The sequence below is a fragment of the Phacochoerus africanus genome, chromosome 9 (assembly GCF_016906955.1).
Source record: "Phacochoerus africanus isolate WHEZ1 chromosome 9, ROS_Pafr_v1, whole genome shotgun sequence".
NCBI lineage: Eukaryota > Metazoa > Chordata > Mammalia > Artiodactyla > Suidae > Phacochoerus > Phacochoerus africanus.
The window spans coordinates 127,596,683-127,623,075 of NC_062552.1; the positions used below are offsets into that span (position 1 = coordinate 127,596,683).

General features: G+C 68.3%; 1 protein-coding gene across 6 annotated transcripts; it reads left to right on the forward strand.

Moving 5' to 3' along the window:
• On the forward strand, positions 1–25,492 carry CEP170B (centrosomal protein 170B). 6 transcript variants are annotated; one of them, XM_047795090.1, is made up of 19 exons: positions 1–64; positions 3,522–3,652; positions 10,563–10,652; positions 11,820–11,898; positions 12,626–12,684; positions 13,725–13,863; positions 14,636–14,740; positions 14,869–15,351; positions 15,475–16,199; positions 16,284–16,424; positions 16,872–16,962; positions 17,095–18,774; positions 20,003–20,267; positions 22,149–22,308; positions 22,545–22,688; positions 22,769–22,857; positions 23,199–23,292; positions 23,428–23,479; positions 23,644–25,492. In XM_047795090.1, the coding sequence occupies exons 2-19, from the start codon at positions 3,548–3,550 to the stop codon at positions 23,865–23,867; spliced, it is 4,725 nt and encodes a 1,574-aa protein (XP_047651046.1). In that variant the 5' UTR covers positions 1–64; positions 3,522–3,547; the 3' UTR covers positions 23,868–25,492. The 6 variants fall into 6 exon arrangements, with proteins under 6 accessions (XP_047651046.1, XP_047651049.1, XP_047651044.1 ...); XM_047795088.1 differs by lacking the exon at positions 1–64 and adding an exon at positions 606–772; XM_047795091.1 differs by lacking the exon at positions 1–64 and adding an exon at positions 606–772 and having other exon boundaries at positions 20,024–20,267.
• The last annotated feature ends 901 nt before the right edge of the window (positions 25,493–26,393 follow it).

Sequence of the window (26,393 nt, forward strand, 5' to 3'; positions counted from 1 at the left end):
GAGAACGCGCTCCCGGACCCCACCCCCGGCCCTCGGGAGGGTCTGGCCCACACGTCGGCGCCAGGTAGGAAGGCGTCGACGCCCCAGACCCACCGCTCCCCAGCCCAGCCGAGAGCGCCCCAGTCGGAGCGCGGGGGGCAAAGGACTGCGGCGCAGGCCTCTGGGACTCCCCCCTCCTCCTTCACCCCCACCCCTCATTTGGGCGGGCGGGGCCAAAGGTTAGGGGCGGGGGGTGCGGCTCGAGCTTTGGGCTCCCGGAGCTTGGTTAAGCGTTAACCGCGGGCTCGGAGCCAGGACGCGGGGCTGCTGCGGGCGCCCGGCAGCGCCCGGTACGCAGGGGCGGGCTCGCCAGACGGGGCGAGACGGAGACCGGGAAGGGAGGGGTCTGGGGGTGGGTGGGGGAGGCAGGCGGGGCCGGGGCGGCGGGGATCGGGGTGGGTGGGCGCGGGGGCGGGCCCCGCCGCCGAGCTCGGGGCGCGAGCCGCGCTCACCTGGGGCCCGGGGCCCGCCCTAACCTGGATTTCCGGGGGGCGGTCCCGGGGCGGGGCCGGGGGCGGTCCCGAGGGCGGGGCGGGGCGCCCGCAGACGTCAGGGACCCGCCGCGCGAGGCCCGGGCCGCCGCTCTGCCCGTGGGCTCGCCGGGCCGTCGCGATCGTGCGGGCCGCGCCGGGCATGTCCTAGGCGGCGGCCCCGCCCAGCGCTCGGCCGGCCCGGCTGGAGGGCCAGGGCCGAGCTGGGGCCGAGCCGGGACCGAGCCGGGGCCGAGCCGCAGGTAAGACGCGCCGCTCTGCGCCCGCAGCGGCCGGGCCTCCGGGCGCCGGCACCTGCGCGCCTATGGGGCTGCGCGAGCGAAGGACTGCGGGCAGGGGGCAGGGGAGCGAGCCCCGCGGGCCGGACAAAGGCGCGGGGGTGGGGGCCGCGGGCTCACCTGGCCAGGCCGGTCTCTGCCGCCGCGCAGGCGGCCCAGGTCTGTGCCAGGCCGGGAGGGGCCGCCCGGCGCGCGTCGCCGCGGCCTGGGGCGCAGGTCCGGGCTTCGGGGTCCCCGCTCAGCCGCCAGCTGGGCCATGGCCGCCCCCGGCGAGCGCTGATTCAGGAGAAGGCGCCGCTCCCTCCCTCCCCGGGCCCGGCGCTCCCGCCCGCAGCCTCCCGGCCTGGTCTCTCCTCCCGCGGTCCCTCCCTCTGTCTTCCTCCTCCTCCTCCCTCTCTCCTCATTTCCCTTCGCCGCCGCCGCCTCTCGGCTGCCCCTGCCTCTTCTCCCGGCCTGTCCCCGGCCTCCGTTCCGTCTGCCTCTTCCAGCCGCCCCGCGGGCGCTCCCGGCCCCTCCCAGCCCCTGCCCCTGGGCGACTCCACCCCTCCCCTCCCCTCCGGGCGGGTGGCCCTTCAGGCTGGGGCAGCCGAGGGGACAAGTTTGGGGTGTTTATTATTCTCCCTCCTAGCAACGAGAGCCAGCCCAGCCCCGAACCGGCCGCAGGCTGCCTGGGAGCTTCGGCGACTCCAGGCTTGGGCCTTTTCGGGATGGGCTGGCAGTGGGAGAGGCAGCCTGGCTCAGGCACAGCCGCGTAACCGAGCTTTGGGGGGTTTGGCCTCCCTCTGCAGTAAGCGGAGGCCATGGCCTCCTTTGGGTGGGGTCTCCCTTCCCAGTTACTCATGGGGAGCAGTAGCAGGTGATGGCGGGGGGGGGGGGGGGCCTCCAAGGTAGAGACCCTTATCCCCTCAGCTGCGGGAGGAGGTCTGGGGAGGGCTGCAGGGCCCTGGGAGGCCCCGCCCCAGCTCCGCCTCTGTGCCTTGGGCAGGGGACCCTGAGGAGGGCAGGGCCCCCAGGCTGAGGGCTGTCTTCTGGGCGGGTGGATTTTTCCGTGTCTTCCCAGCTGTTATTGGCCGAGGGGGTTACAGTCACTGGGCCCTCACAGATGGGTGGGGCCTGGTGTTGAGACCTGGTCTGAGAGCCCTAGGCGGAGACTCTGGGTGTGGGCACTGCAGGGACAGGGCCTGGGGGTGTCTTGTGTGTCCCCTGCGCCCACCAGGGTGCCAGCACCATCACCTCTCTCCCTGGCTATTGTGTCACCTATATACAGTCTCCGGTTTGACTCCCCATCTGTTCTGCACTGAGTCAGGTCATCGACCCCGGAGCCCCAGAGCTGGCCTCTCCGGGGTGTGACACACGCACCAGCCTGGCCCGAGCTTAGACCTCGAGCTGGGCTTAGCGCTCTCTTCTCACTGTTTTGAAATCCTTCGTGCTTTTGGGACAAGCCTACTGCGTTTCATCGGACACTTAGCCCCTCAGCGCTGCAGCATCTCCTGGGCCCTCCAGGGCCTCCCCTCTTGCTCCAGGACAAGCCACAGAACTCCCAGGAGCACTGACTCTTCCTGCTGCCTGGACTGCAGCCCCCAGACGTTGCCATGCCCACCTCCCCGTGAGCCTTCCCCGACCACCCTCTGTAAACGGACCCCTCCCGGCTCCGCCACCCCTGCCCATTTCTCTTTTGCTGCCTGCCTTCCAGCAGCAGCGAAGCCCCGGATGCAGGGACAGTGTGTCTCTCAGAGCCCAGGGCACCGCGTGGCAGTGCTCAGGGTGTTTTCCCTGTGTGTGTCTACGCACGTGTGCGCGTGCAGAGGAGAGTGGTCAGGGCACTTATAGGCAGTGTTCCGGGCGTGCATGTAAGCTGTGTGCGCACGTGTGTGGCACGTGTGTGGCACGAGTGCGCCTGCACATTTGGTCCCTGGGCACCTGGCTGGTGTAGTGGCAGCTCTGGGCAGCAGGGCACCTGGCTGAGAGCATGTGTGCGCCGGCCTGGTCTTCAGGTGACATCGGCCCTTGTCGTCATTCAAGTCGCCACCACCACCCCTCAAGCACCTGGTGCTTCCCCGCCCTTCCTGACCCTCCACCATTGAGTCCAGGACCTCCGGCACCAGAGCACCACCTCCCGCTGGGCTCTAAGGGGCTGCCTGCAACTCCGAACACCCCGGGGCAGGGGTAGAGCCACCACAGTGGCCACCAAGGGGCATCTGGCCCTCTTGGTGGTAGGCGTGCTGCTGGCTCAGGGCTCTGGTCCCCAGCCGTCTCCTCCCAGCCCTCCTGGCCTGGCCCAGAGCATCCAGCTGTGGGAAGCAAACAAACCCTCTGCTTCAGAGTCTGCATCTGGGACATGGACCTGGCCTTGTGTGGACCCTGCTGGGCCACAGTGAGTCCCACCTGCTCCAGCGGGTCACGGGGACACATGTGGGTCTCCATGCAGACAGTGTGGCCGGTGCCCCAGGCACCCAGGCCTTGGCACCCGGAGGAGAGAGGAGGCCTCATGTGGGCCCAGAGGATTAGGTCAGACCAGGAGCCTCGGAGGGGCCCCGGGGGCACAGGCCCACGCGGGGAAGGGCTGGCCTGGATCCCATCATTTCTGGAAGTGGCCACTGCAGAGGTGCCGTGAAGGTGCCAGAACCCCGGAGAGGCAGGATCTGGGCCAGCCTTTGGTGTGTCTGGGGGGCCCGGGGAGGGGGGCCCCGCCCTGACGACTCCTTCCCCCCAGGGCCTGGCGGCCTCCCCAGCGCCAAGATGAGCGTCACTTCCTGGTTCCTGGTGAGCAGCAGCGGCACCCGCCACCGGCTGCCCCGAGAGCTCATCTTCGTGGGGCGGGACGAGTGTGAGCTCATGCTGCAGGTGAGCTGGGCACCTGGGCTGGGGCGGGGCTGGGCAGGAAGGCCCCCCCTCCACGTGCTGCAGGCCCTCTGGGGAGAGGCCTGGGCGTCTCCCCTGGGTCCCGGGCCCGCAGCAGGGCTCAGAGGCCTCCTGGGGGTGTGCGCACTGATGGCGAGGGCCCGCCTCTGCGTCTTGGGCCTTTTCGGGTGAGACGGAGCTATCGGGCCCACCTCTGGAAGGCGCCTGGAGCAGCTCTGTCCACAGCCTTGCCGTCTGGGCGCCCCAGCTGGGCTGCGCGTCGGGGAGCCACAGGGCTGTTCCGTTCCATGGAAGGCTTGTGCCTGGGGTGGGAGGAGGCCTTTGTTGGGCTCAAGAGGCTGGCAGGGCACTGGGAGCCAGGACGCCAGGCACTTGGCAGTCAGGGATTTCTCACTGGGTCTGAGTTTGAGTTGAGCCAACCTTGGCCTCCGCGGGGTGCACGCGTCCAGCTCCAAGGAGCAAGGAGGGGTGGGGAGGGGAAAGGGCCTTGAGCCTGTGGGGTCCACCCGGGGTTCCTCACCCGCTGGGGTGTGATGGAGTCGGGCTCCCTGAAGCCCTCCCCCCACCCCAGTGTGGCTCACGGGCCCCTGTCTCCCTAGGCCCTCCAAGCTGCACACCCCACTGTGGGACTCTCAGGGGGTCCCAGGTGGACTGCCCTGCCCGGCTCAACCAGGGGGCCCACTCGGGAGCAGGGCGAGGCCTTGCACAGACCCCAGTCCTTGTGCAGCCCTGGCCGCTGCCGCCCACTCACCCGGGACATGTGGGGCTTGGGCTGCAGCGGGTCCGGCCATGTTCAGGTTGACTTGAGCCCCCAGCCAAGCCCCTCACCCCGGCTTGTCCCCAGACCCCCAGGACCCCCTCGCTGGGTGTCATCGATGGGTCTTTTGAGAGGCTCTGATCCAGAGCAGCCTGTCCCTTTTTCTCCTCGCCTCTTGCCTTTGGAAGTGGGAGAGACCGCGGCGGTGGCTCGGCGCAGGGCGGGGCGAGGGTTTCTGTAAGCAGCAGAGTATCCATCTGAGGCCTTGTGGGCCACGTGCCTCCATCACAGCCACTCAGCGTCGCTCTTGTCGTCAAGAGCTCTTGTCGTCGAGAGCTGTACCTAAACCAGGTGCCAGTAAGTTTTGTTTGTGGATGTTGCGATGTCAGTTTCATATCACTTTCTCCGGTGGTGAAATAGTCCTGATTTTTTCCTATGGGGTGAAGTGTAAGGACTCTTCTCAGGCCAGGTAGAACCAGCAGAGGCCCGGAGGTTGCACCCCCAACCTCCTGGGGGCAGTGGAGGCGAGGTCTGAATTATGGCTAGTGGCCCCCTGATGGTGACATGTGACGTGAGTCCTGTTGTCTGTCCATTGGAGAGGGAGCTGAAGGGGTCACCGCATTTGGCCCTGACCCCTGGCAGGGGGCCGCGTGTTCCCTGCTGGGCCTCTATGGCCTGTCGTTAGCCCTGCGTGTCTACCCAGGGTAGCCAGGAGGGCCTCTCGGAGGAGGTGGCCCTTGACGGGAGCCTGTGGGGGTGGGGGGGAGCTGGAGTGCACCTGCAGGGACGTGTGGGCCCTGGGGGCCCAGCGGGGTGCTCCTCCCGCCTTCCTGCCCCAGGCCCCCACTCTGCTTGCTTCTCTTTCCTGCTGCTGGAGGAGAGGCTGCTGGGGGGGCGTGTCGGCGAGCTCAGAGTGGGTTGAGAGTCCGATTCCTAGTTTCTGGGCTGATGGATGGCGGTGCTCTGAGCAGGGTGGGGCCCTCCATGCAGGGCCAGCCCCTGGCCTGGGTGCGCCTGTGATTCTGCCCCTTGCCATCCTGGGCGGCGAGGCCGTGGCTCTGTCGCATGGGGAACCCAAGGCCCAAGGAGGTTGCGTAGGTGCAGCGGGCATGAGTGTGGGAACGCCGTCCCCCCCCCCCCCCCCGCCTCCAAGGCGGCCCAGCTGCCCCTTGCTGAGGCTGCCCCTTCCTCTTGCTGCCGAGGGGCTGTGCTTCCTGTCAGCCCCTTCACCCCCCACTCTTGTGGGGTCCCTGCTCGGGAGTGCCTTACCTCCCCCCTGCCCCGGCCTAGGCAGCCACCATGCAGTCTTTCTTTCAGCTTCTTTCTTTTTTTTTTTTTTGGTCTTTTTGCCTTTTCTAGGGCCGCTCCCTCGGCATATGGAGGTTCCCAGGCTAGGGGTCAAATCGGAACTGCAGCCGCCGGCCTACATCAGAGCCACAGCAACGCGGGATCTGAGCTGAGTCTGCGACCTACAGCACAGTTCATGGCAACACCAGATCTTTAACCCACTGAGCAAGGCCGGGGATCGAACCCACAACCTCATGGTTCCTAGTCAGATTTGTTAACCACTGTGCCACGACGGGAACTCCTCTTTCAGCTTCTTTCTGGGGGGGCCTGGGCTCTGAGCAGACCCGGACTCTCCCTGGAGGTCCGTGCACCCCAGGGGCTTGGTTCCCACCTCTGCTCAGGTGAGTCACAGGGTCTCTTGCCATCCTGGGCCCAGCCTCCTGGCTCATCGCTGCCCGGCATCTCGGAGGCAGCTGGAATCTGGTGCTGCCGAACAAAGCCCCCGGTTCTCTGATCCCTCCCGGTCCCTGTCCCTGTGAGCGTCCCTGCCACGTGTCCCTCCCTCCCCCTCCCTCACACCTGGGGCGACCCCACGCGGGTACAGCGACAGGCCCCCCCAGGCCTCAGCGGGACCGCAGCCCCGCCCCACCTGCCCAGGCTTTCCGGGGTCCGTCACGCCCACCCCATCCTTTTCACCCTCTCTCTGCCATGTGCTCCCGGAGCACTTGGCCTGCCTTCTGCGTGTGCTCACATCACTGGTGTCTGAGTGACATCCGTGTCACTCAGCGGTGACTGGGCACTCCCTTGGAAGAGCCTTGCAGGGACCCTGCCTCCTGGGACCTCCACCCCAGGGCTGGGAAAGCCGCAAACATGTAAACAGACGAGCCCCCAGGTGACAGACCCAAAGGTGACACCAGGTTGGGACAGGGGGCCATAGGGCCGACTGGTGCCAGTGGCATTGTGCTGAGAGCCAAGGAGGAGGAACAGCTGGCGGGGGGGGCAGTGGCAAAGGTGCCAGGCGGGAGGGTCGAGGCGGCATGTCGAGGGGAGCCGAGGCTGGGGGCCAGGCCCGTCCTGGAGGCTGTGCCACAGTGCAGGCAAGAGGGCCGTGGCTCGGATCTCAGAGGCAGAGGAGGGGAGCCGGCCAGCGTGGTCATGTGCCCCCAGGCTCCCCTGCAGGGCCTCCCGCTCACCAGCAAGCCTGGTACGGAGCTGGCGCCCAGCGAGGATGTAGCATACACCAACACACGTGGGGACGCGGGCCCAGGTCCCCCGGGGGCCAGAGCCAGGGCTGCCTGCCGTGGTGGCCTAGGTTCTGGTGCGGAGCATGTGTGTGTGTGCACGTGTATCTGCACTATGTACGCACACACACATAAGCATGTGCGCACACATGTGGCGGGTGTGCCTGTGCGTCTGCGTGTGTGAGCGTGTGTTTGTGGCCAGGCGCACCCTCTGCTTCCACCTGGTTTGCCCTGCGACAGCCGGGGTTCGCGCTGGCCCCTTACCTGGAAACCACGCTCGAGAGACCTGGCTCGGCAGCCCCCCACGAGCCCCCTGCACACACAGGCTGAGGGCGCTGGTGGCCCTGCTGGGGTGGCCCTGGGCGAGCTGGCAGGAGGGTGTGTCCAGAGCCCGGGGATTCTGGGTGGGGCTTTTCCCCGTGGAGGGTGGCAGGCCCGACCGTCAGAAGCACATCTCGACTCCGTTTTCCAAACGGCGGGATCGATTTCCAAAAGCCTGCGTGTCGGGAGCGCCTCAAGGCCACTTGGCGCATCTGCGTGGCACCTGCTTCTCTTACTGTGTAGCAGGGCCACTTTCTCGGGCGCCTGCTTTGTGTCCCTTTCAGCCTCGAGGCCTGGGGTAGGCGGGCTGCCCCCCCTTTCTGGGGTGGGGGGGCTTCCAGCTTCCAAACACCTGGGCTCAGGTTTCTGGAGGGGGGGCTCCTGCCTGCCTGCCCCTGGTCCCCGTGCTCCCCGCAGTCTGGGGAGGGGGTTTGGCGGGAGCTGTGCCCAGGGAGTGGAGGGGGCAGCCCAGGCTCTGGGTGTGGAGGTGGGGGCTGAGTCGGGAGGTGGAGGGGGTGGGCTGGCTGGCGCATCTGGAATAGGGAGGTTTGGAGAGGGCCAAGGGCCGGGGCTCGTGGGAAAAGGCGGCCTTTCTCCCCCCCCACTGGGAGCCCCAGGAATTTTCAACAGCAGAGTGAAGGGCAGGGCTAGGTGGGGGCTGGGGGGCAGACTGAGGGGTGTGAGAGGGAGGCCAGCCGAGGACTGCCTGAGGCCGAGGAGTGGCTGGGGGCTGGGCTGTAGGGCCTGGTGGGCAGGGAAGTGGGAATTGGGTTTGGCCAGGCTGTGCTGCAGCTGCTCAGAAGGTGTCCGGGAGCTGAGGAGCCGAGGTTCTTGGAGGGAGGGGAGCTGCTCAGGTCTGAGAGGTCGGCACAGAAGCCCCTCTGGGGGGCGCTGCTGCTCCGCCAAGGCAGAGGGCCAGAGTATCCTCGTTCTGCCCACCCTATGTCCACCTCGGCAAGGCAGAGCCTCGAGCTGCCCTGCATGGTCCTCTCAGCACCCTCTCCAGGGCCACAGTCCCCAGGAGGCCTGATGCTTGACTGCGAGGAGGGCAGAACCAGCCCCCAGGGGCATCCAGGTGTTGGGTGGGACTGAGGTGGGCAGCTGGCTGTGCCTGGAGGGGCCACAGGAAGCAGGCCCCCAGCCCCATCAGAGAGCTCAGTCCTCCCCGCTGCCAGGCTGGACTCTGAGGAATGCCTGACCTGCTGGGCCACCAAGAGGGGCGGTTACCTGGCCTGCGGTGGGGCGAGCCTGAGCACGCAGGCCCCCTGGATTCTGATGGTTCTTGTCTAAGCCACCCCGGGGCCGGGTCCTGAGGAATCTCCTCCAGCACCTGCAGCCAGGGGACCGAGGCCCAGAGGAGGGAGCTCAGTGTCCCCCAGCGTTCCCCACCCTACGCTGTCTGGGCCAGGGGCCCGGGACCTAGAGAAGGGAGCTCGGTGTCCCCCAGTGGGCCCACCCCCACCCTGCCTGGGGCAGGGCTGGTGGGAGGGGGAGGGGCTGCATTGCGGACAAGGGGGGGAGTCCAGCGCGGGAGGTGGTGCTTGGCCTCTGGGCCGCGGCTAGGGTGGCCAGGGTCTGTCTAGCTGTGGGTGCCAGCTTTGGTTGAGGCATTCAGGATGGGCCAGAGGTGAAGCCTGGGGCGTGGCCAGGTGGTCCCAAAGTCAGACTCCCCTCCCCAGTGACCTGATTCTTTGGGAGGCGGGTGAGCTGGCACCAGGAGCGACCCCCAGGCTCGGGCCTGGGAACTTCCCCGGGAGGGCAACCTGTGTGTCCCTGGGCTCACGTGGGTGGCGCTGGGCAGGTGGCTCGTGACTCCCGGGTGGCCTCTGTGTCAGAGAGGCCCTGGCTGTCCCTGCAGACTCTGCGCTGCCCTCGAAACCACCACCACGCCCCTGCTCCCTTCCAGAGGCCCGAGGGTCTGAGGCAGGATGAGCTGTGGGCCCTGCAGCAGCATCACTGTGGGCACCTCAGGCCTCCAAGCCTGGGGGGGCTGGAACGTGGAGGCTGGCCCTCAGCAGCCCCTCACGAGCGCCCCCTTCCCAGGTGCTACCCTGGTGCCTTGGCCAGGCTGAGTGGCCTTGGGTGGGGGTGGGGCTGGGCCAGGGCCCACCCTCACCCCACAGTGTGCTCAGGTCTCTGGGTGGGGAGGGGGCCACGGCTTCCCCTGGAAACCGGTCGTTTCTGGTGCTGCCGGAGGGGCTGGGCAGGGGGCCAGAATCAGAGAGGAGGCGGGTCTGCGGTGGCGACCACTGCCCTGGGGGCCTGGACACTTGCCCGTAAGCACTGAGCAGCCTGGAGGCGGAGATGTCGGGGCTCAGGGGCCGGGCCCCCCTCCCGAGGGCCAGCGCGTCCTGTCCCAGGCGCGGGAATGGGCACGGGGGCCTTGGAGGTGGGGGTCCTGGGATCTTGGTGGGGGGGGTGCTCCCTGGCCACTTCCGTCATCCTGCCAGGGCTCTGCTGGTCTCTCCCGGGTACAGCTGCCCCGACACTGAGAGCCCCCACAGTGAGGGGTGGGCGTGCTGTAGGTGTGGGGAGGTGCCCTGTGCTGGGGCCCCCTGCTTCCTGGCTGGTGAGGTGGTCTGGGCTGGCAGTGCCTAAGCAGGCAGAAGGTGACCCTGTGACCCCGTCTCTGTCCCCCCATAGTGGAGGGGCTGTGGCCCTCCAGCTTGGCCATGTGAGGTGACTGCTCGGGGAGGGTCCTGGGTGGGCTGGTGGCCAGGACAGAGCTGGACGTGCTCAGGGCAGAGGCTCCCATGTGTGTGCACGTCCACGCCCTGGGGAGCTGGGCGTGTCTGGGACGTGTGAGCCCCGCGTGCAAAGCTCTGGGGCCTGAGGCACACAGGCATGCATGCGGGCAGTGTGTGGCCTCCGCCAGCACCCACCCTTCCATCCTCCCTCGGGAGTGAACAGCGAGTCACCAATGGTCAGAGGGTTCCCAGCCCTCCCACGGCTGTGACCCAGGAGCAGGCTGACCTCCTAGAGCCGCCATGGGGGGCCGGTCACAAAGGGAGGGGCCGGGAGCAGGCTGGGCAGGAGGAACCAGCCCTGGCATCTTGGCAGATCCCTGTGGCCTGCTCTGGTGGTCAGGACCGTGGCCGGGAGATGTGGCCGAGTCAGGCCAGGGCGGGCTTTCACGGCACGCGTGCCTGAGGTGTGGAGGCACGGGTGGGGCCTCGTGGGCTCTGAGCCAAGGGACCTGGTGTTGGTTTGTGGTCGGGTGGGGGGGCCCTCCTGCGAGGGGGCCTCTGCCTCTGGGAAAGCCACCTGAGGGGCTCTGTCTCCCCAGTCCCGCAGTGTGGACAAGCAGCATGCTGTCATCAACTACGACCAGGACAGGGACGAGCACTGGGTGAAGGACCTGGGCAGCCTAAATGGGGTGAGTGCTGGGCCTCTGTGCTCACCCCACCACCTTCCCGTCCGTCCATCCTCCCCGACCCTGACCCTGCACCCTCACCCTGGGCCCCAGGCTCTGCCTCCGCCTGCTCCGCCAAAATCCTCCCTCTGTGCAGGCCCACCCCCTCCAGGACCCGCCCCCTCGACTGGCCCCACCCCCTCTGTGGCCCCTCCCTCAGCGCTGTCCGCACCTGCTCCATCTACACCCTGGCTCCACCCCTGCCAGGCTCTCCTGTTCGGGTGGCCTTGGGAGGGCTCCTGGGAGCCTCTGGGAGGTGGCACTGCGTCCTGGGTAGAAGGGGAGGTGGGGCCCTCAGGTGGGCACAGGAGGCTCTGGGCTCCTGCAGGCTGGGAAACGGGGCTCCTGTCCTGGGGGCGTAGGTGAGCTCTTTTGTGAGTTGGGGGCTGCAGTGACAGGGAAGTGACACAGGGGAGAGCCCTGGCTGCAGGTGCAGAGAGAGTCAGCACTGCCCCCTGCCACGTGGTCAGAGCCCAAGGACTCCTACGCGACCCAGCTTTGCCGTAGGTCCAGCCTCTCTGACCGCTTTGCTCCCTGTCTGGTCGCATTTACTGCATCTCTGCGGCGCCCTCGCGCCGGGCCCCCGAGCCCCTCCTCTGTCCTGTGACAAGTCCTCCCTCTTCCTCGTCCCTCCCGCCAGACTCAGCACGCCTGCCACCCCCCACCCCCCACCCCGCCCCGCCCCATCACCCTGGCTGTGCCCGAGGCTCTGTGTCTGAGGCCTGGGGCCCTTTGTTCCTCTGACTGCAGCGTGGGGTCCGTGGGCCTCCGCGCCCCTAGCACAGGCAGCCTGGTGGGGAGGCCTGGCAGGGTGTGCGAGGCCTGGCTGGGGTGGGGCCTGCACGAGGCTCTGGGGAGGAGAGCGGGCCGTTATACAAGGGGGTCCATGCGCTTTGTGCTCGAGCGGATACGTCAGGGTCCCTGGGTGCTGGGTGGCACCTCGGCCCCCCTCGGCCGGTCCTCCAGGCCGTCGGTCCTATGGTCCCTTTGGGTGTGAGGCTGGGTGCCTGGTGCTAGAAGAGTGGTGCCCGGCCCAGAGCAGCACAGGAGGGCCCGGTGGCCGCTTGCTGGGGCCCCAGCACCGCCACCCTGCGCTTGCCAGCTCAGCTCCGGCGCCTGTTCCTTCCGCAGACTTTCGTGAATGACGTGCGCATCCCAGACCAGAAGTACGTCACGCTGAAACTCAATGACGTCATCCGGTTCGGCTACGATATCCTTTCCCCATGTGCTCACCCTCCGTCCCCAAGGCCCCGGTTGCCCTGCTGTCCTCGAAGTGGGCGGGGCCTGACCGTGGCATCTGGGGCCCCTGGAAGACAGACTCAGGGCTGGGCTCTGACCGAGCTCCAGCTCCTGCCGCCTGCCCCTTCTGCCCGCCGCCAGCTCGAGCTCACTCAGGGCCTTCCTGGCGCCCAGAATCCCCTTCCTGGGGGCTGCCCAGGCTGGCGCTCTGTGCTGAGAACATGGGGGTGGAGGCTGTGCCTCCGCCCTGGGCGGCCGGGACCCTCCACAGGTTGGGCGGGAGTGCACGCTCCCCCCTGCCCACACCCCCTGGCACACCTGCTCCAGGGGTGGGCCCAGCTGAGGCTGAGGCCCTCCTGAACCCTGGAACCTTGGGAGGCCAGGGGCTGAGGGGTGTTCTGGGTGGGAGCCGAAGCTGGGCACATGGCACGGCCTCCCGCAGCCCTGGGGCCTCTGTGCCATGGCCTGGGGCAGCCTGTCCTGCCCTCTGGGGACAGTGTGGCCTGCATGCTGTCCCCGCAGTGTAGACACCCGCCCATGGTTTTGTGCGGGACGCGCTTGTAGCACAGTCCCCCACTCTCTCTCCTCACCACGCCTGGGAGCTGTCCTTTCATCTCCCGCGACCATTGTGTGACCCAAGGCCTCCGTCCACGCCCCGCCCTGCCCGTCGGCTCTGTTCTCTTTAACGCACCGGTCACATTCCAACATGTATGTGCTGGAGCGCGTGCAGCACCGTGTCCCGGAGGAGGCGCTCAGGGTCAGTGCTGGCGCTCAGCCCGGGGCCCCTGCGTCCCCGCGTCCCCGCAGCCCTCCTCCTCCCCCTGCCCCTCTCCCACTGGCTGACGCCCCCAGGCCTCTTGGCTACCCTGGCCTGGCTGTGGGGCCATGAGTCAGCCCGGTCTGGCCTGCCCTGCCTGCCCTGCCGGATGGCCCAGTCTGGCAGGCAGGGAAGATAGGCAGCCCCACCTCTCCCCAGGCTGATGCACGTGGGTGTGGCTAGAGCCCAGAGGAGGCTGCTGTGCCCAGCAGGAGGGGGTGTTTGGGAGCCCCCCTGCCCTGGGGCATCTTGGGTACCAGGAGGACCCTGATGGGACCGCCATGGGTGGGGGGGGTGCTAGGAGCAGGCAGGACGGGGTGTCCGGAGGTTGATGGGGGCAGTCTCTGGGGACAGCCTCCTGGGGGGGTCCTGAGGGAGGGATCCCCTACAGTGCCCTTCCTCCACCCAGGCTTGAGGGTCTCAGTGGGGTCTCAGCAGGTGGGCACCTCCTCTCCCCTTGACCATTTGTTGGGGAGTCATGGGGCAGACTGGGGGGTCCTGCCCAGAGCCTCACCCGGAGGTGGGGGCCTTGGTCTCATTCTCCAAAGTAACCGTGGGTGGCACCAGGAGCGTGGCCGGCCTGCCCAGCGTCCCACGGCCAGTGTAAGCCCGGCCCTGACAACCGCAGAGCTTAGCCAGCTGGGGGCTGGTATGCACGCACGCACGCACACACACACACACACACACACACACGTGCCTGCACACCGTGAGCTGGACCGGCTCTGCTCCCACCTCCCACAGCTCCTGAGGGCTGAGCTCCCCGCCACCCCTCCTCCGGCTCGGGGCAGGGAGGCTCCCATGATGGTCGCCGGCTCCCTTGTGGGCGCTGATGGGCCTGGGGACCCCCAGCTCTGAGCCACAGGCAGGTCCCAGCTGTCTGCTCCATGGGGTCCCTCTAGATGGAGAGGAGGAGCGGGCACCAGGGTGGGGAAGCATCCTCCCAAGGCGGCCGCCCCTCACCCCCGGCTGGCCTCCCGCAGCACGAGAAGTACACCAGCCAGCTGCAGGTGGGCATCAAGAGCCCCGTGTCCAAGAGGGGCGAGGCCCTGCCAGAGCACGCGCCTTACTGCGAGGCCTCGAACCCCAGGCCAGAGAAAGGGGACCGGAGACTGACAGCAGGTAGGCTGGCCCTGCAGCAGGTGGCGGGCGAGGGTCACAAGGCCTGTCCCCCCACCCCCATGGCCACCACAGGCCCCTGACCCTCCTTACCAAGGAGCCCTCCCTTTGGCCCCACACCCCAATGTGCTTATGCTCCCCTCCCTGCACGCCCGCCTCCAGGCTCACGCTCACACACACACACACACATACACACGCACACACACACACCTGGCAGTGCAGCATGGACCTTGCTGTGTGCGAGTTCAGGCACCCATGCACGCCTGCGTCTCCATACTCTCCAGACACCCCCCTCCCCATGCACCCCCACACTCCTGCACCCATGTGGCCAGTCAGATGGCAGTGGCACTTAGCCCCCAGATCACCCATTTGTGGCCTGGACCATTTAGAGAGCTTGCAAGAGGCCAGTGCTGTTGTGGGCTCACTGCCCCTCCCCGGGCACCCTGGCGCAGAGGGCTGGGCAGGGCTCAGGGCTTGGCTGCCCAGGGCCGGGTTCACGGACAGTGTTGTCCCAGGGCCGAGCCTCCCCCGGGGCAGCCGCCTTGCAGGGAGGGCCCAGTGGGGTTGACGGAGGCAGCCCACGCGGTGGCCGCCACCAGGGATGCGGAAATTGGGCTCAGGGCAGTGGGTGGCCGGCCGCGGCTCTGGGTGGCTGCGGGTCCAAGCTGGGAGGTGGTGCCAGGGCCCCTCCAGCCACCCGTATCTCCCCCAGCTGCAGTCTTCCGTCCTGGCTGTGCTGGGGCCTCAGTGACGCGGGGTCAAACTCTCTGTGCAGAGGCGGCGGCCTACCGCACACCCCTCTATGGGCAGCCGTCGTGGTGGGGTGAGGACGATGGTGGCAGCCCTGCTGAGGACCGGCGCCAGGATGAGCCCTACGCGGGTAAGTCCTGGGGGGCAGCCTGCCTGGACGTGCCCTCCCGGGGGCACGGAGCTGGCCGTCCCGGCAGAGGTGAGTGGGACGAGGGCGCCCTCTGCGGCCCTGCCTGAGTATCTGTCCCTTTTCCCCAGAGCGGCCCAAAGAGCCGCCTCAGCAGGGCGGGGACCTCGCGGGGCCCGTGGCCAGCTTCCAGGCCCCCCCAGAGCCTCCGGGCTACTCGTTCCGCCGGGAGCCCAGCTACTTCGAGATCCCCACCAAGGAGACCCCCCCGCCACGGACCCCGGAGGTGCCGCCGCACGAGGCGCCCACCAGGGACGCAGAGCTGGGCGGGGGCGGCGCGGCCCCCGTGGTACAGAGCCACGCCTGCTTCACCATCGAGTTTGACGACTGCAGCCCCGGCAAGGTGAAGATCAAGGACCACGTGACCAAGTTCTCGCTGCGCCAGCGGCGGCCCCCGGGCAGGGAGGCCACGCCTGGGGAGATGGTCTCCGCCGAGACCAAGGTGGCCGACTGGCTGGTGCAGAACGACCCGAGCCTGCTGCCCCGGGCCGGCCCCGGCGACGACCGGCACAGCACCAAGAGCGACCTCCCGGTGCACACCCGGACCCTCAAGGGTGAGCTCCCCCTGCCCGGTCGGCGGGGGGGGGGGCCGCGTGCGCTGTGTTCACCGGGGGCGGGTGTCAACCCTCTTGGGCACGTCCACCCCCTCGGCCTGATGTGTTGGGTCCCCCATCCAGGCCACAGGCATGAGGACGGCACACAGAGCGACTCAGAGGACCCCGTGGCCAAGGCGGCGGGGGCGGCCGGGGTCCCTGCGGACGCCGGCGGGGAGCAGGTGCGGCTGCAGCGGCAGATCAAGCGGGACCCGCAGGAGCTGCTGCACAACCAGCAGGCCTTCGTCATCGAGTTCTTTGACGAGGACACGCCCCGCAAGAAGCGCTCCCAGTCCTTCACGCACACGCCCCCCGGGGACCCCAGGCCAGAGCGGCGCCGAGGCCCCGGGCCGGCCGACAGGGACCGCCCGGCCGCCCCCGCCCCGGCCCCAGCCCGGGGGCCGGGCAGCAGCACGGGGCCGCAGCGGGCCAGCTCGCTCAAGCGGGAGAAGACAGAGGAGCGGCTGGGCAGCCCCTCGCCGGCCGCCCGGGCCTCTGCCCGCCCCTTCGGCAGCGTGGGGCGCCGTTCCCGCCTGGCCCAGGACTTCATGGCCCAATGCCTGAGGGATGGCTCCCCGGCCGCCCGGCCCGGCCCCGAGAAGCCACCGCCCCCACTGCCCGCTCCCCTGACGCCCCGTGGGGCCAGCCCCGTGGTCCCCTCGACGCCACCGCCACCCCCTGCTGACCCCCACGTGACAAAGGCGCGTAAGCAGGAGGAGGACGACAGCCTCAGTGACGCAGGGACCTACACCATCGAGACGGAGGCGCAGGACCGGGAGGTGGAGGAGGCCCGCAAGATGATTGACCAGGTACCGTGGGGGGGGGGGGGGACGGCCTGGGAGCCGGCCTGGGGCCTGGGGCTCTGACCCACCGCCCGCTGTCCCTCCTGGCAGGTCTTCGGGGTCCTTGAGTCCCCTGAACTCTGCAGAGCAGCCTCGGCCGCCTTCCGCCCAGTCATCAGAGGGGACAGAGACGAGCCCAGCGACGGGGTGGCCCAGCGGATGGCCCTGCTGCAGGATTTTGCCTCCCGGCCAGTGAGTGCGACCCCCCCAGGTGGAGCTCCAGGTGCCGGGGACTGAGCCCCGACACTGGCCTGGGCAGGAGCCAAGCGGGGAGCGGACAGCGTCTGGGCTGGGTCCTGTTTGTGCTCAAAGGCTCCGACCCCCCTGAGCTGCGGGCTCCAGAGCCCAGACAGCTGGGCTGTACCTTTCCAAGGAGCGTGCCCACTTGGCGGGCGGGCCGGGGCCCCTGTGCAGAGGGTCAAGGGGGTCCTGAGGCCCCGCGTCAGCTGGTACCTGGGTATCCATGCCTGTGGGTGCGCTCGGCTGTCTGAGGGGCGGCAGAGCCTCCCCCTGCTTCTGCAGAGGGAGCAGGGGGCTGGCACGTGGGACGGCACGGGGCCGGGTGGTAGGGTGGACTGCCTCGCCCCTCCCCGTGGGCCCTGCCTCCCTGGCACAGACACGCCGTCTTCCTCTCCTTAGGGTGTCCCGGTGCCAGGCTCCCCCGGGGGTCAGAAGTGGGTGTCCCGCTGGGCCAGCCTGGCTGACAGCTACTCAGACCCAGGCCTGTCGGGTAAGTAAGTGGTCCCTGCGCTGTCGTGGGGGTGGGTGAGCGCATGTCGCCGTGGCCAGAGGGGGGCCGGGTCCCTGTGCTCTGAGGGTCTGCACGCAGAGGCCGCTCTAACCAGCTGCCTTGTCTCCGCAGAGGACGGCGCCGGGCGCAGGGCTGGGGAGCTGGACGGGGCCCTGCCTGTGCGCCAGCGGCGTCTGCTCCCACAGCTGCCCAGCGACAGGGCCGACAGCCCCGCAGGCCCTGAGGCTGCCAGGAGGAGCGGGCCTGGGCCACCGGAGCCGGGCAGCGAGCAGGCCGGCCCCCTCTTGGGGCAAGAGGACCTGGAGCCCGACAGCCTGAGCGACGCCAGCGGCTCAGACGGCGGGCGGGGCCCTGAGCCGGGCAGTGGCCCGCAGGAGGGGCTGGCGTGGACGCGGGGCCGGCGCTCACCCAGGGCCCCCATGGAGCCGGCCCCCACCTCCTTCTTCATCGGGGACCAGAATGGGGAGGCAGCCTTCCCCCGGAAAGCGGCTGTGGCTCCGGGCGAGGGGGAGGCCGCAGGGCGGGCGGCCCAGCCCAGCCCCCCGCCGAGGGACGGGAGGTACGTCAGCACCAGTGGGCGGATGGTGGTCCAACTGCGGACAGGGCGGTCCCCGGAGCCCCCCAAGGAGGCCCTGGGCCTGGGCAGGCAGGAGAGCTTCACCAAGGAGCCGGCCAGCGGTCCCGCAGCCCCCGGTCAGCTTCCACACATCCCCAGCCACCCGCTCCTGCAGGACCTGGCCACGGCCCGGGCCGCTCGCATGGACCTTCACTCTCAGGACACCCACCTGATCCTGAGGGAGACGGAGACGGCTCTGGCTGCCCTGGAGGCCCGGCTGCTCTCCAAGTCCATGGAGGAGCCGGAGGGGCAGGTGGGCCCTGCCCCCGGGCGGCCAGAGGACTCCGTGTCCGGGGACTCTGACGTGGACACGGCCAGCACTGTCAGCCTGCTCAGTGGCAAGAACGGGCCCAGCCCGACCAGCCCCCAGCCCACGGGGCTGCCGAAGGAGAGGCTGCCGCCCCCGCCAGCAGCACAGGACCCGGGCAGCGGTGCCCTGAACAGCGCCCGCGAGCGGCTCTCCGAGAAGCAGCGTCGCCCACCGGGCCCGACTGACGCCAGCCGGGGAGAGCCAGCGAGGCGCCTGGCCGTGCGGCGTGGCCATGGGCCCCGGGGGTCCCTGGACTGGCCCGATGAGGAACGAGGCTCCACCCCTGCCCACCCGCCCGGGCCAGACACGGGCCCTTGCGACCACGAGGCCCCTGCGGCCCCTGCGGCAGGACGGCCAGGGCCTCGCCGAAAACCCACGGCCCCACCGCCATCCCCGGCCGCCCGCGAAGAGCAGAGCCGCGGCTCCGCTGGTGTCCAGAAGGTGCAGCAAGTGCTGACCCGCTCCAACAGCCTGTCCACCCCACGGCCCACGAGGGCCTCCCGGCTGAGGCGGGCCCGGCTGGGGGACGCCTCCGACACAGAGGCCGCAGATGGTGAACGGGGGCCCCCGGCCAACCCCGAGCCAGTGGGGCGGCCAGCTGCTGAGCAGGCCAAGAAGCTGTCACGCCTGGACATCCTGGCCCTGCCCCGGAAGCGGGCCGGCTCCTTCACGGGGCCCAGCGACTCCGAGGCGGCCCCCACCCGGCCCGGCTTCTCCGGCCGCAGCGCCGAGTTGTACTGCGCCGGCCGCAAGCCCAGCGTGGCCGAGGCTCGGGCCACCGCCAAGAAGGCCGCCAACGCCACCGCAGCCCCCCGCCAGCCCTTCAGCAGGGCCCGCCCAGGCAGCGCCCGATACGCCTCACCCAGTGAGTGCTGGGAGCGGGCGGGTGGCCTTGGGCCCCTTCGGCCCAGGCAGGGTGTCTGCCACGTCCTGTGCAGTGGCCTCGCGCTGGGCCGTGGGGCCCCCAGTCCCGGGCCTGGAGGAGCCCCTCCCCCCGTCAGGGGTGTGTCTGCACACACACGAGTGCCCCCAGGCCATCCTGCTGCGAGGGCAGCAAACCCCGACCGTCTCCAGGATGGGGGCGCTGTTGCCCGACCTCAGGTGGGCCTGGGGGACCGAGACCGTGGCCTGGGTCTGCCCACTCTTTCCTGAGGTTCAGGGTGGCGACCCTGGTGGCTTGTGAGGCACGTGTGGGGGCCCGAGCCGTCCCCTGTGGGGCGGTGCCCAGGAGGGTTCTCTGCCCTAGGCAGCTGTGGTTGTGCAACTCTGAGGGGCCCTGTGAGCCCACAGACCCCGTAGCCGGGAGCACTCTCCCCCCACCACCCTGCAAGCAGGGGCCCCGTGCAGCGCAACGGGGAGGGGTGGCTGCCGGGGCACCGGGCCCGCCCTGCTGCAGGATGGCCTGTCCTGAGTGAATCGGTCTGAGGTGTCAGCTCTGCTGGCCTAGCTCCTGCTGCTGCTTCTGTGCCTGCCCCGTACCCCTCCCGCGCTCAGCCGAGCCTCCCCCAGACCCCCTCCTGCCTGCTGGGTCTGCTGGGGGCCCAGGTGGCTGAGGGAGGAAGGGACGGAGTCAGGCAGGATGGCTGGGGACCCCACCTGCTTGGCCCCACCTCGTCACACTGCAGGGTTCACAGCCACCCTGGGGGCTTGGAACGGGGCCTGGAGGGGGAGGAGGCAGGACTGAGAAGACCCTGCAGGTACAGGGAGGGGCTGCCATGGCTGAGCCTGGGCCCTGGCCACAGGCTGTGTGTGGCCACCTGCGTGGTCCAGCCTGGGGCCACGGCTGATCTACATGAAGACTTTGCCACTTCCCTGCCACCCCATCCTGTGGGTACAGAACCACCCCCTAAACCCAGCCTCCGCCCACTGCCAACCAGCCGCGACCCCGGGTTGCTCCCTAAGGGCCCGTGGAAATGCCAGGCTGCCCGTTCCTGCCTGAGCCTCTGGGCTGGTGGTGACCGTGTGGTCCCTGGAGCCGGGCAGCTCCAATGCTTCAGCTGAAGGGCTCCTGGGTGCAGGGGTGCCAGCTGCAGCAGCTCATCCTGCAGCTCCGGGCCTTTGCTGAGTGCTGCTCTGTTCTTTTCTTCCTTCTGGAACCAATTCACTCGCCCAAGACGCGCGTCGCCGGCAGCAGGGCTCAGATTGCACATCCACATCTGAGGAGGAGTATGGCTCCCACCACGGCTCCCCCAAACACACACGCTCCCATGCCTCAACAGCCACGCAGACCCCACGGGCTGGCAGCTCTGTCCGGGCCCGCCCCCGGGCCCCTGGCCTCCGGGACACGGATGACGAGGAAGAAGAGCCTGACCCCTACGGTTTCATTGTGCAGACAGCCGAGATCGCTGAGATTGCCAGGTGAGTGATGGTGCCCGTTCACAGCACGAGCCGTTGATCCAGGGTCCCTCTCCTTGGGACTGGGGTTTGGTTCCTAGATGGGCTCAGGAAATACATGTCAGACGGGTGGATGGATGATGGATGGGTGGATGGATAGAAGATGGGTGGGTGGATGGATGATGGGTGGTTGGATGGGTGGATGAGTGAATGGATGATGGATGGATGTTGGGGGGTTGGGTGGATGGATGATGGGTGGTTGGGTGGGTGGATGGATGGATGGTTGGATAATGAACGCAGGACAGATGTTTGGGTGGATAGATGATGGTTGGGTGAGTGAATGGATGAGGTTGGATGGAAGGATGGGGTGGATGGATGATGGGTGGTTGGATGGGTGGATGAGTGAATGGATGATGGATGGATGATGGGTGGTTGGGTAGTCAGATGGGCAGTGGGTGGTTGGATGGGTGGGTGGGTGGCTGCAGATCTGCCCAGGAGGGTGGGGGACCTCTGACACAATAAAGCCTTCACCAAGACTTTTATTAAACATACATTCCTGGAGGTCCTGCTGCAATGTAGTGGGTTAAGGATCCGGCACGGTCTCTGCAGCAGCTCGAGTCACTGCTGAGGCACGGGTTTGATCCCTAGCCCAGCACAGTGGTCTAAGGATCCGTTGTTGCCACTGCTGTGGTGTACGTTGCAGCTGTAGCTCAGATTCAGTCCCTGGCCTGGGAACTTGCATATGCTGCAGGTGCGGCCAAGGGATAAAAAATGAATTCCTTCATGCAGTCATTCGGTGGAAGGGTCACCTCCAGGTCGGGTGCTGGGGACAGTGCAGGGTGGCAGGGAGCGAGTGGTCAGTGCTGTGCTGGTTGGGTCCTCAGGGCCTGTGGAGGCTGCAGGGGGTGAGTGGCGAGTTTTGGTGCTGAGGAAGCTGAGCTTGAACAGGTGAGGCACCTAGAAGGGGGTGACCAGAGGCTGGTGGCCCTAGGACAGTAGCCCCTGTGGGGTGGAGGCACACACATCTCCAGTGGTGGCCCAGGTTGTGGGTGGCATGAGGTTGCATCAAGAGGAGGGCCAAGGCCAGGGCTCTTGGGACAGCTGGGGGTGGTCGGAGGGAAGTCACCTGTGCAGAGCGATGCTGGGGAGGCAGAGGCCAGCCAGGGAAATGTCCACGCCCCGGGGTGACTGCAGGTGTGGAGGGCTGGGGAACCACAGCCTGGAGCCCCCCCCTCTCTCCGCCCCCTCCTGATGGCCCTGAGGGACACCCCCCTCGCCCCAAGCCTGGCTGAGAGCTCAGGTGGTACAGAACCTGCTGGGGGGGGGGTGCGGCTTCATGGACAGTAGGGGGCAAGGACCTGGTCCCCAGCTGGCCTCTCTCCTTTCTCGGGTGGCCCGGGAGCCTGGGGAGGCATGTGTTACCCATGTTGGGGCAGAGGGACTGGGGGATCTAGGCCAGCCTCCCCACCTCCCTGCCCTGTGACAGGCCCCCCGCCTCCCAGGGTCTGCCCGACTCTGACCTTGTCTGTGACCCTGTGCCCACCCCTGCGTGCTCTGTGACAGCCCTGGTGCCCAGAGGAGGAGTAGGGGTGGTGGGAGCCTGTGGGTGTCTCTGTCCTCGGGGGCCCGCCCCCCGCCTCAGAGACTCGGGGTCTTGAGGCTCCTGGTGGGCCTGTCCCTTCTGCCATTGCTAGTGGACAAGGCTGGAGGCTGCCTCCTCCGAGCCCTGCCCCACCTGGCGGCTGCCTCCTGGGAGGGACCCTGCCCACACCCGGGAGGCGGGAGGGGGCTGCCGCCTGTGGAGGGCAACGCTGGGTCCCAGCGGCTCCTGCTCCCAACCTCCCTGCGCGGGGGCCGGGCCCAGGAGGACCCCGCGGGACCTGCCTTCTTTCTTGCTGGCTGCAGGCTGAGCCAGACACTGGTGAAGGACGTGGCCATCCTGGCCCGTGAGATCCACGACGTGGCCGGGGATGGGGACTCGCTGGGCTCGCCGGGGCCTGCCCGCAGCCCCTCCCTCAACAATGTCCCCAGCACCCCTGCCTCCACCATCTCCGCCCGCGAGGAGGTGAGCCTGGGTCCCGGCAGCCCCTCACCCACCTATGCGCGCGCATGTCCGTGAGCCTGCACTGGGGCCCCACCCGTGCAACCCCCCCCCCCCCACAGTTACCCTGAGAGCAGGGGGCCCAGGACCTGCCTCCGCTGGGGTGGGAGCGCCCGGGGACTCTGAGCAGACAGGGCTCTGTCTGCTCTGTCCACCTGGCGGACGCCCCCACCCCTGGGCCGCTGCCCCTGCCCCCACAGCTGGTGCAGCGCATCCCCGAGGCCAGCCTCAACTTCCAGAAGGTGCCGCCCGGCTCCTTGAGCTCCCGAGACCTGGACCAGAACATGAACGACCGCTGCGAGGACCCCCTGGCCAACAAGACGCGGCCTCGGAACCGCGAGGAGGCAGGCACCCCTCCCCTGCGGGGTCAGGGGCGGGGAAGCAGGGCTTCAGGGGCGCTGAGCTGATGCCTGGGTCCTTGCAGGTGATCTTTGACAACCTGATGCTGAACCCCGTGTCCCAGCTGTCCCACGCCATCCGTGAGAACACGGAGCACCTGGCCGAGAAGATGAAGTGAGTCGGCCCCACCTGCCGCTGCTGCGGGAGGGGGCGGGGAGCCCCCCGCGGGTTTGGGAATGCCCAGCCAGAGGCCGTCAGAATGTGGACAAAATAGCCGGGGCCGTGCCACGTGTCCACCCGCGTGCTGCGTGGCAGCCAGACCCTGGGAGCCCCCAGGGTGACCCGCCCGCCCCTGTGCCCTCCCCGTGTTGGAACCAGCCTGCCGTGCTCCAGGCTTCAGTGTCCCCTTGTGGAAGTGGAAGGAGTGGCTGGCGAGGTGGGCAGGGAGGGGCTTGCCTGGCTTCTACAGTCTCTGTCCTCTGCCCGTCTTGCCCCCCCCCCGCCCCCCGAGGCAGGATCCTCTTTCAGAACACGGGGCGCGCGTGGGAGGAGCTGGAAGCCAGGATCAACGCGGAGAACGAGGTGCCCATCCTGAAGACGTCCAACAAGGTGAGCGCCGGGTGCCCGTGGGGCCCTGCCCACCCCTGGGCCCGGCCGCCAGCCCGCTCGGCTTCGGGGAGCGTGTGGGGACCCCAGGGCCCCTTGCTCCTGCCCCATGCACCCTCCTTCCTGTCCTGCTTCCAGGAGATCAGCTCCATCCTGAAAGAACTGAGGCGAGTGCAGAAGCAGCTGGAAGGTGGGTGTGCCGCAGACCTGCGGGCCGGGCTCTGGAGCTTCTGGCAGGTGGCGGGAGGGCTGGCAGGGGCCTTGCGGCGGGAGGACCTTAACCGGCCAGGAGGCCCCCCGGGGGTGTAGGGGGCGGGGCAGGACCCTCCGCAGCCTAACCCTCCCCTCCCCCAGTCATCAACGCCATCGTGGACCCTGCTGGGAGCCTGGACGCGCTGCCTGGAAGCCGGGCCTCCACAGGCCCGGCCCAGCTCGGGAAAGGCTGGCCCGCTGCCCAGAGCCCGTCGTCACCCGCCTCGGCCCTGCCGTCGAGAAGCGTGCCTCAGCGGGCAAACTGCGGGTCCCCTGGGCTCCCGGACCCCCCCTTCCTTCCCGACTCGGACAGGTTCCTGCTCTAGGTGTGGGGGCCGGGGCGGCCCCTGTGCCCTGGGTCCCCGGGCCGCCCCCCCCACACCACCCGCTGCTGCGGCCAGTTCTCCACAAAGCCCCCACACGTGCCATACCCCGCGGGTCCCCCCCCCACTCTCAGGCACACCCCTGCTGGCTCCTGGCCCGGCTTCTGCCGTGGCCGATGCCAAGGGCCAGCGTTGCGGGCGTGTGCCCAGTATCCCCTCCATTGCTGTCATTTTTGTCTTTAGCTTTCAAGGAAAGAGTAGTTTGTGCCATTGCGGGCACTCCTGGGCCTCGGAGGGTCCCGACTCGCCGCACGGGCTGGGGGGGCCGTGTACTCGCCCACCCTGAGCCTTTGTGCGGCCGGACCGGGTAGAGGAAGAGGGGCTGGGCAGTGCGTTCTTTCAGTGCCAAACGCAGACCTGGGGGCTTCGTGATGCCCCAGGACTCAAGGGCAGAGCGCAGGCTGGTCAGGGCGCTGGCGGCTCCCAGCCACCCCAGAGTCCAGCGGCCCGGGACAGGGATGTGGCCTGTGGGTACATGTGGGGCAGGACCCCCACCGCTTCGAGCCTTTGGTGCCAACATAACTGCCAAACTCATGAGCGTGTGGGCCGGTGGCTGTGCGCACGCCCGAGCACGCCCGCGCCTGCAGCTACCCCAGCACAGCTCCACACGCGGGCACGGCCAGTGAGCGTGCAGGGCCTGGGGTGCTGGCTTCCGACGGTCCTGGGCCAGGTGGAGGCAAGTCAGTGACCAAAGTGGCTGGAAACCCGGCTTCCAGAAGCTCCCTGGACCCCACGCCCTCCCCTGGCCATCCCCCACCCTCAGACGCGGGGAGCACTGAGTGGGCGCCTCCCAGGCTCTGTGCTCCCCATCCCGAGAGGGTGGGGAGGACAGCCCCCCGGAACCCGTTTCGTTTTCTCAGGATTCTCTCAGCTGGGAACATGCCAGGCCAGCAGAGCTCGGCCCCTCCTGGGGTGGGGGTGGGGCTGACGTTTCTGGAGCCTTTAAGCCAAAGAGCCTGTTGGCTGTGGCAGGTGGGGTGGGGGGGTGCCCACCTCCGCCACCCTGGTGTGGGCGAGTCCTGCACCCCGCCTGGCATCTGCGCACATGTTGACTGGACGGGACCAACGGCTGGGGGTGGGGTCGCCGAGGCTGCACGGGACGCTGGTGGCCGTGCGAGTCCCAGCCGTGCTGGGCGACACAAGTTTACGTTTGGCTGAGTGGAGCTGAGTGCATGGATCCTGTGCGTGTGAGTGGGGGCCCCTCCCGGCCCCGCCCGCGAGCCTGCTGTGTCCACGCAGAGGAGGTGCTAGAGTCCTGCTGCCCCCCCACCCCCCGCATGCCCCACGGCTGCCCACAGCCTGGCCCCCAGCACAAGCCGTGGCCGTCCGTCCACCACACCTCCATCCACAGCCCCTGGGGGATTGCTGTACGAGTTTTTTATTCACAAATCTTCTCCCCACCGCCCCCCCCGCCAGCCTTCGCCTTGGGATCGGTTAACTTATTTGTCTGGCTTCTTGGAGGCACCTCTGTGCGTTTGTCCTCAGGTGGTCTTATGGATGTCTTTCAGAAAATGGTTATTTTATATGATTTGTCATGGAATTTGTTCTAATAAATCATTCTTCTATCATGTGGCAACATGCCAGCATCTGTCCCCTTGGCTTCGCTTCTCCAGTGGTGGCGTGTGGGTGGGGAGGGGGCCACCACCGCCTGGGGGGGCTTGGGCCCGGGGGTCTCCCTTTCTGGGCTGGAAAATCTCACTGGACCCCCAAGACCAGAGATGCTGCAATGCAGGCCGGCTGCCACCAGGCGGCGACCTGGGCAAGAAAGCCCTGCCGTTTGCTCCTCAGAACGGGGGAAATTGCTGTGTTCAAGCCATCCGGTGATGCAGCGTCCAAGAGCACTGTCTAAAGTAGCCGCGCTGTGTCGACATAGCAGCAGGAGGGGCGCAGACACTGGCGCCATCTACTCCCAGGTCCTTCCCCGCTTTCCGGCTTCGAGGGGTCCCACCTCACCTGCTCCGGGCTGACGTCGCACGACCTAGTCCCTGGCCCAGGAGCAAGCACGTCACACCGCCTCCCGTAGGGAGGACCAGAGGCGGGTTGGAGCAAGTGTCCCGTATGCTCACAGCCCTCAAGGCTGGCCGACCCCAGAGCCTATTCCCTGGGTCACTTGTCCAGGCACAGAGGAATCCCTTGAATCCCAGAAGATCCCAGAAGATCCCTGCACCTGCTCTGCTCCCCAGACTCTGTTCTTTTTTTTTTTTTTCTTGTCTTTTTGCCTTTTCTAGGGCTGCTCCTGCGGCATATGGAGTTCCCCAGGCCTAGGGGTCTAATTGGAGCTGTAGCCACCAGCCTACACCAGAGCCACAGCAATGTGGGATCCGAGCCGCGTCTGCGACCTACACCACAGCTCACGGCAACGCCAGATCCTCAATCCACTGAGCAAGGGCAGGGATCGAACCTGCAACCTCATGGTTCCTAGTCGGATTCGTTAACCACTGAGCCGTGACGGGAACACCCCCCATGCCT

Coding starts and splice junctions, on each gene's coding strand:
- CEP170B (XM_047795090.1), top strand. CDS start 3,548: ATGAGCGTCACTTCCTGGTTCCTGGTGAGCAGCAGCGGCACCCGCCAC. Junction 15,352..15,474: donor GCACACCCGGACCCTCAAGG/GTGAGCTCCCCC, acceptor TCCCCCATCCAG/GCCACAGGCATGAGGACGGC. Junction 22,858..23,198: donor CACCTGGCCGAGAAGATGAA/GTGAGTCGGCCC, acceptor CCCCCGAGGCAG/GATCCTCTTTCAGAACACGG.